Source organism: Epinephelus fuscoguttatus, linkage group LG13 (assembly GCF_011397635.1).
Source record: "Epinephelus fuscoguttatus linkage group LG13, E.fuscoguttatus.final_Chr_v1".
Classification (NCBI taxonomy): domain Eukaryota; kingdom Metazoa; phylum Chordata; class Actinopteri; order Perciformes; family Serranidae; genus Epinephelus; species Epinephelus fuscoguttatus.
In genome coordinates, this window is record NC_064764.1 from 25760862 (window position 1) to 25770016 (window position 9155).

General features: G+C 40.9%; 1 protein-coding gene across 1 annotated transcript; it reads left to right on the forward strand.

Moving 5' to 3' along the window:
- si:ch211-214p13.8 (B- and T-lymphocyte attenuator) lies at nt 1–4070 on the forward strand. Its single transcript, XM_049594196.1, has 7 exons — nt 1–105; nt 1494–1832; nt 1924–1962; nt 2051–2080; nt 2169–2294; nt 2394–2434; nt 3301–4070. The coding sequence occupies exons 1-7, from the start codon at nt 12–14 to the stop codon at nt 3589–3591; spliced, it is 960 nt and encodes a 319-aa protein (XP_049450153.1). The 5' UTR covers nt 1–11; the 3' UTR covers nt 3592–4070.
- Nucleotides 4071–9155: the final 5085 nt, after the last annotated feature.

Below are 9155 nucleotides of genomic sequence, written 5' to 3' on the forward strand. Positions count from 1 at the left end.
GGTCTCAGGTGATGAACACATCAAGCGTGATGGATAGATTAATGCACACCTCTCTGCTGATATTCTGCTTTTTTACATTTGTCTGCATTAACGGAAGAGGTCAAGGTAAGTCTAAACACCCTTTTATCCTGTCACATGACTTTAAAGGGAGCACGGTGGAACATTTTAAATCGATTATAGCTATTAAGTGGACAAGAGAAAACATTTACACTTTTGGTTACAGTTCATAAATTTCAGTGTAATTATTTAATATATGTGTGGTGTAAACACATTGAGTATTTGGTATCTTCCGGCTATGTAAGTCCAAGCTAGAAGACAAAAGGTTAAGGAATAAGGAGGTAGGCTGTGCTTCAGAGGAACTAACAAATACATGACAAGAACAAGATAGGAAAAACAGTGAAAATGGAGCAGCAGTGATGATATTGTGATTAAATTATTGATGTTATATGTTTTTTTTCAATCATAAATGGCATAGTTTAAAAAATCTCTTTGATGTATTTTGAAAATGTGACTGTATTTCTTGCATTAAAGGAATAATGTTATACTGTAGCTAGACGTATTTGTCAGAATTTACTGTAGCATCGCAGCTTGGTTGTACTTCCAGGTTGTCAAAATGCGCTGCTTGTGCGGTAACCCCAGCCTCACTATAATGTTGCCTGGGCTTCGTTTAGCATCTGTGTGAGACAAAACAGGCTTTCCCTTACCTCTTACGTAAACCCATCTGAATCATTATTAGATGTAAAGGGCAACAGAGGTAGTTTAAAGCAGTGGTTCCCAACTGTTCCAGCAACGGAGTGCAGATTTCTCCTCAGTCATTAGTTCAAGGTCAACACAGTTTACACATTCAGCGTCATACTTGAGATCGGCGATGTCGTCGAGCTACTTTACTGTCTTTGTCAAGTAGCTGTCCATTAGTCACTCACTCTACGGCAGGAAATGGCACTTCAAAATATAAATTATGTGCCCGAAATTCACTGCACATAGAAATGAATTGTTTTTTTTACAAACTTGACATCTTTGTGAGTCACTTGTGTTCCATTCAGAATCGATCTGTGACCCACTTTTGGACCGCAACCCACCAGTTGGGTGGCCACTCAAACACCAGACTGACCCAGGAGACCAGTGTCCCGAAACTAACAAACGTCAACATTGCTTGAGGCATTGGTGCCATGTAAAGCCTGGTGTTCTTTGGCGACACACCAGCGTTTGTACCATTCAAAGCTAAGGGTTTTGAAGCAACATCTGCAACCTTTTGCTAACCCTAACCAAGTATTTTTGCTGCCTAAACCTAACCAGCAACCCAGTCTTACTGCCAACCCCACCAAGATGCATGCAAACGGCTGCCCTCAGAGTCATTTTAGTAACGCCTGGGGCTTCTGCCCAAGCAGAAAAAATATAAGTAGGGATGACATCACATTGAGTAGTGAAAGACACTTTTCTTTTATCTTGTATTCATTTCATAAATGATTCACTTTTTCTTTTGTAATTTTTAGGCTCTCCTCTGTCATGTGAAGTTAAGATTATGGTCCAGCAAGGTACGACATGGAAAACTGGCCCACAACAAAATGTGACAATCAGCTGTCCTGTCAAACACTGTGGAGAATCACCAAGAGTCACCTGGTGTAAACTGCTCGACGCATACAAATGCAAACGGATCAGTAATCCCTCAGAGAATGTAGAAATAAGACAGACAGACGTACACGGAAAGGATGAACTGATCTCATATTTGACTTTCACACGGATTTCCATTCGTGACGATGGCCTGTACAGATGCTATTTAAAAGGACCCAAATATGAAGAGGTCAGTCACACTATCAACGTCTCGGTTTCAGGTAGGCAGTTTTTGCTCCCTCAGTGCCAAAATGTAGATATAAGATGGTTCATTTCAGGAGTTAATTTGAAGTGTTTTTTGTCACTTTATAGACTTAAACCAGGGGACTGAATACTCTGACAATAATGCAGGTAAGACCCTTTACTCATTAAACTATACACACATTTTAATGGACACAGTTTCAAGTTTTAATTGTATATATTTTCTATTAATCTACAGGTTTAAGCCATTTGGCTAAAAACAATGCGGGTAAGAACCTTTATTTGTTGAATTATACACACATATTTTACTGAATACAGACTACACTAATACTGATCCATTTCTTCTACTTTTGTAGATAAACTAAGCGGTGCTGGACATGAGAGTGCACTCTGGCTGCCCTACTTCTACATCTGTGTTTGCATAGCTCTTGTGGTTCTCACACTGACAGTGTTAACCTTCCTGAGTTTTTATGGCTGGAAACGTAAGAATATTAATATACATTCACAGTCTGAATTACTGCAACAAGATTTCTACATCTTACCACATAACAAAGCAACATATTTTAATGTCGCCTTCACAGGAATTGGAACATACAACCTCACAAAGAGACAAGTATCGCAGGTAAATCATGCAATTTCTTTCTTGCTGAGTTAGATGAGAAGTTTGATGCCACTCTCATCCCTTACTCTAAATATGAAGTTACAGGCAGCAGTCAGTTAGCTTTGCTTAGCATCTCTAAAGTAAGGTACGCTTTATGCTCGCCCAAGTGTCCCCAGCGTGAGGTTCACATGCCAAAAAACTACGTCGTCATGTCTTTCAGGTCGAGCACGAAGTCATAGCCAATCAGAGGGAACGTAACGGGGGGTCACTGGGCTAGCCATAGGTATAGATTTCAGGGGGACATAGGGAACACGTCCCCATTAACACTGAGAACATGTGCATTTGTGTTAAAAGCTGATAAAAACATGAAAGTAGCAGAAGACTTTGATTTTAATGAAAGAAAAGACATTTATGCACAAATTGGTGCAGAAAAAAAAAAAACAATGCAGGAAATTAAGATTTGATGTTTAAAATTTCCTGGCGGAAAACCCCCCAAACTCGCCCTATACCCTTGTGGCTAGCTAACAATAGCTGAAATGCTAGCAGAGATAAGTTGGGAGAGGTGTGGTGGTGCTTCTGCTGGATCTACTTCAACAAATCATTCATTTTATTCAATAAGCACTCTAGTGTTAGTCCACATAGTCAAGCGAGGCCTGTTTCCAGTTTTTGTGCTAAGCTAAGCTAACCAACAGCTGAATTTTAGCTGCATATTTAGTTCACAGACATGAGGGTGGTGTCAATCTTCATCTACTCTTGGCAAGAAATGTTCTCAAAATGTCAAACTATTCTTTTAACCATTTAATTCCTTTGTTCAAGAGTCATAATGCTGTCAAGCATGAGTATTATACGGTCTTATTTAACCTTGTTCTGGTGTTTTGGTGTCATAGGAAATGTCCACTCATGTGATACCCGACCTTCCTAAAGGGAATGCTCCGTTATCTCTTGTCCTGTGTGACACCTACTCTCCACGCACTGAGGAAAGACCACCATTACAACCTCCCCAGATGACCACAGGGATCCAGCATGGTCTTGGAAACACAGCAGACGGCAGTCAAGTGTCAGACAGTGCGGTGTATGCTATCATCAACCACCAACAGCTTGGGAGAACTGCTAGAGAACACCATGCTGCGACTAAACAAAATAAAAAGGCAGAATATGCTACCATCAATGCTTCCTGAGCATTTTGGATTTGTCACAGACACATGCAGATGAAAACATAGATGGAAAAATGCACACAAGTATGTGATGGTGTCATGGAACAGACGAAGAAGCTAAGCGATTGACCACAATGCTGAAAAGGGGAATGGAGGAGGCTTGTGGTCACGCAGATGCGCAGTACAGTCAGCTTTAATTAACCAGATGAGACCAAAAGCAACAGTGACATTAATGTCTCACTTTTCATTTTGTTCCAGGCCTTAAGGCTCTTTGTTAAAAGCTGTAGTTATATTTCAGTTCTTTATTTCCCCCCAGTTGTTTCATTTACTCAGAAGGCATTTCTTCGTCATAGCTTTAGTGGATTGTTTAAGAAAAGACTGTTGATAAGTAGATTTGTCATATGCAGACTCACTGAATACCTATTGTACATTCTTTTGTCTGATTTAGTAGTTTAAAGACTGAAGTTTGGGAGGTGACTATGTCTTGTAAAAATATAAATAAAATGGAAACATTTTGTTCTTGAGATGATGATGATGATGTTGAGATGATTATTTGAATATTTCAAAGACAGAATAAGTTGGCCAGCTCATCCTAAAATTCTTTGTGGAAGAACACTACCTTATTTACAACTCTGGTATTTTATCTCACACATTTTATTTCCCACACGTAGCCCTCAGTGTTTTTCACTGCCTTTGGTGGAAACACAGTAGTCCGTCGACCACACCAGTGTGTTTCAATGAGCAGGAAGTCAAAGAAGGAGACAGAAAGATTTCTTGACGTCATTTGTTGTTGCAGATGCCTCACCACTGCTCAACCACATATGGTTTACATACTCAGATAAGTTGAGTGGTGGTCTTATCCTGATGTGATAACACAAAGCGAATTATATACAAGACAGAGGAGTGCTGATCGTCTGTGTTAACAGAAACAAAGAGAAGACAGGCTTGAGCAAAGAAGAGATTTTATTAAAGAAAATTATATAACAGTAAACCATTGGCTCATGGTCCCTGACTTCTGTGGCTTGTGACCCCTTAAAACAAATCTAATTGCGAGCCAGCATCACAAGTTACACCCTTACTGTGAGTTGTGAGTCAGTTAAAGAGTTGTTTTATCTCTCAGACTGTTTAATTTTAGGGATTTTAAGAGGCAAAAAGAGGTGAAAATATCCAGTGTTTCACCAGAAAAAGCAACATTTACCAAAAAGTAAAATAAAAACAATATTGCGCTGGCTGGTATTTTCTTTACTTTGTTAGACTGTGTGTGTGTCATCATGGCAAAATGTGGTCTAAGCGACACCTGTAGTAGTGGAAAATACCACAGAAGCAGTTCTGAGTATTCTGCAAGGTGTTAAGTCTGTTTGTGTGTCTGTGGACACTTTCAAATGAAAGCCAAGTTCGAGGATGGGTGTGGTCTGAGCAAGGGTTGGGGGGTATGAAGAATGGATGGATGGGGCCATTGTCCCCCGACTTTACACCCCTGGCCCACAGTCATTTTAAGCCATGGATGGCTGTATTGTGCAAGACGGTCTCTGGGTCTTCTCATAATCACATTGTGACCCTTTCAGATTTACCTTGTGACCTCATGTAAGGTCTCCTTGTGTTGGGAACCATCAGCAAATGCACAATTCAATTCTCAGAAAGGCTTATTTAATATATACTATAATAGGCCCAATACACTTGTTTGCCTGATCAAAATTAACTTTGAAGTTACCATTGTTACAAATAGCACAGAAGGACTCATCCACTGTCACTGAGCACATTATTTATTAATATAAAACCTAAATAAAGCCACTTCTCTAGCAAGAATAGCTAAAATTATGAAATATGAAACAGCTTTATTCCATGATTTATCAATCATGGTGAAAGTGGTGAAACTACTTATATTTGGGTATTGCTGGAAAACAAAGCCGCACATTTACATTTTAAGTGATTGATTATATTGCTTATGTCTCAGCTCAAGTTTATTAGGTAATGTTTCTTATTTCATTCATTCATGTCATTTCCTGTTTTACTTTGAAACTCACATCTCCTCTCGTTTCAGATTACTTGACTTCTTCCCTTTTGCTGACTTCACCTGTGTCTGACTGTCTGTCTCACCTGCGTCTCATTATCCCTCCCCTCATTTAGTGTGTGTCTTGTTTTCTCTCAATGCCAGTTCATCTTAGCTACTTGTGTGTCTAGCATTCCAACTTTTTGTTTCCCTGTGCCCTGTCCTTGGTTTTTTAGATTTAGCCTGTTGATTGACTCTTCCTCTGCCTCATCCCTGTTGGATTTATTTGCCTCCACTGATTGTCCTTCTGTGTAACGCACCTACCTTTTGACCAGTAAAGACTTTGTTACTTTACCCAAACTGTCTCTAGAGTTGTCCGTTTGAGTCCACTCTTGCTCACCTTATTTAACCCCTAAAACCACAAATCGCTCACTGTCCATCATGCTGAATACATACAGTGAATCATACTGACAGAGACTGATAATTCAGTTTTCTTTAGATGATGTCCAGTGGAGCAGAGTGTTCCCTGGGCTGTAAATCCATTAACAGATGCTCACAGAAGATCCTTTCACTGAGAAATGGCATGTGGAAAATGTCATGAAATGCTCCTGAATAATGTGACTTGGCATTTGCTGTGTATTTATTACAGTACAGGCCTACTCACTGGAATGCACACTCAGGAGAGGAAGGTGAAAAGTTTAAATATAGTCTCTTGCTGTAGTCCTGAACGCTGTGTGAAATGACTCTGTGAACTTCTTTTCTGTCTCTGAGTGGAAATTTTTCATCTCGGCAGCGGTGTCTGGTAGTTACAGCCCACACACAAGTCCTGCTCCTCTAGTCTCTCTGTCTCTTTCTCTCTCTTACACACACACACACTCTCACACACACACACACACACACACACACACACACACGCACACATCCGTAATTGTGTTTTTTCTCTGGTGGACAAAGCCCCGGTTCAGGCGGCAGTGAGATGGAGAGCGTGGAGGCTTGTGTGAAGGCAGCGTTTGAGACAGGCCTGATTAGATCAAGCCTGAGGTCACTCTGAGAGTGTGTGGACTCTGCAGCAGTGTGACTTAGAAACCATCTGACAAGGTGCAGAGGAGTGCTGAATGCTTGTGATCTTACCCCAAAATCTCCCTAAAAAATACAGATTCTGTATCTGGAGGATTATTAAAAAGACATAAAGATAAATCTGCTGGGCTTTTATGAGTCAGATGCAGTGACAGCTTTAATTTTACCAAGTAAAAATTCCTGAACATGAAGTTAAATGACATCCGTAGCTTTAACGTTATATTTAGATTATCATGGTTTTGTGGTTTTGCTTACAGATACAGTAGATTTAACCTGCACCACCAAGCAACGGAATGATTTTTATAAATGTATCACTTGTGTTTAAGCAATCTTGTAATTTACAAAGCCACTGAGCCCCCGTTTCAACACCTCACCATAGCCTTACATGTACTCACACTTTTTTCCTCACACTCACCCAGCTGTAAAAGCCATGAGAAGCTCAGGGGAACGAGTGGGGTTTAAGTGTTACATCAGAAGGAAACATATTTCGAGCACTTTAACTGGAATTTCACATCTAACACATGCAGGCACACACATACCATGGAACAACACAAACAAACAAGCAGGTGTGATTTAAGTGAGTGTGTGGTCGCAGTGTTTAGCACTGCAACCTTTTAAGATGGTTATCACGAGTACTACATGTGGTTCGCTACCAGCTTTCACAGCTGGGCTGGTAGTGTCTGTTTTCACCTTCTGAGTCAGCGTTCGTGTCATCATGGCAAAAAGTGGTCCTGGAGACACGTACTTTAGCAGAAACTGTTGGAGAAGTGGTTTTGAGTTCTTTGTTGAGTGTTTATATGTCTGTTTGTGGACAGATTTTTCAATGCGATAGTGTCACAACTGTGCAAAATGCAGTCACGAAACTTTACAAGTGTGTAATTGAAGGCCAAATTTGAAGATGTGTGTATGCTGAGTAAGGACACTGGAAGTAGGAGGGGTAGGAAGTATGGAAGGGGTCACTGCCTTTCCACTTTACGCCCCCCAACCACATTTGCTTCAAGTCATTGATCGCTGTTTTGCAGCTGGCATGATCAGTCTCAGTTTGAAATTGTACTCTATCAACACAGATGTCTGATTATAATATGGTTTTTATGCCTTCATACTGGTGATAGCCGTGGCCAGAGCAGTTATGTTTTTGGGTTGTCTGTCCATCGGCCCATCGGTCCATCAACCAATTGGTCCAACGGCCCATCGGTCTATTCATATGTTGTACGTCCATCCCATTCTTGTGAGCTCAATGTCTTTAGAACGCTTTGAGGGAACTTCTTCAAATTCAGCACAAACATCCATTTTGATTCAGTGATGCGCTCATTAGATTTCGCTGATCAAAGGTCAAGGTCACTGTGATCTTACATCCATCTCATTCTCATTAAAACGATATCTCAAGAAGGCTCTGAGGGAATTTCCTCAAATTTGGCACTAACATCCACTTGGACTCAAGGATGAACTGATTAGAATTTGGTGGTCAAAGGTCACTGTGACCTCACCAGACATGTTTTTGTTCATAACACAGGAATTCATACGCTAATTATAACAAACTCCACAAGACCAGCTTACTCGGATTGGATGATTCCGCAGGACACTCCTCAGGTGCTGTTGCGTCGTACCAGTTGGCCGGCCAGCTCACTCTTCTGCATGGTTGTTCAGAGTGAATGTGTTTTTACATGGATAATTCGTGGTGTCCCTTTTGTCTTCAGAATGTCTTGCCTCAGGCGTCTGCCTGCTCAGCTCAAAGGCCTCTCCAGCTCTCCCTCCAGGTACGGCTAATAGCGGCTGATAAGCCAGTTCCACCAACCCCCAAGTGTGACGTCAGTGTTGACCCTGCCTTCCACCACCTGCCTAGACCACACCCACAAGACAGTCATTACACTACCATTAAAGCTATCATAGCACGATGTAGTGGTGACATTTCATATCCAAAAGGTCAGAGGTCAGCCTCACTGTGGCCATGTCTCAACATCATTACTCAGGAACAGAAGGAGACATTTGGTTGGCAGCTTAATTGATGACACTAATCTTAGGTGCCCACCTTGAAACTGTGCTGATGGATCTTCTGTTCTGCCGAAGGGAAAATGGGTGTGAAGCATTCATGTTTTCACAACATGGCTGTAAACTGAAAGTGCAACTTGACCAATTTGTGGAGGCGTACAACTTCAAGGTGATAATAACCAACTATATGATTTGGTAGCTAATTGAGTTTTTTATGTCCTGTTTCAAGGACAGGTCCTTTAACCAACACATTATAATAAATACTGAATGCTATCCCAGAGTTTACGAAAACATCAAAAAAGAACTGAACAACTGCATAACATGTGTGTGTGTGTGTGTGTGTGTGTGTGTTTTGCTCTGTGAGATCCACAATAATCCGTCTGGCTGAAGATGAAAAAGACCCCCAAAAAATGAGCATCTGGCCGCAAGATTTGGCACATCACACATCAGAAAGGAATTTCATGTCTTTTTGAGAGGTACAAAGCTGAAAACACTAAAAGTGTGGTACTGCAAGAAAGATTCAGAAACGTAC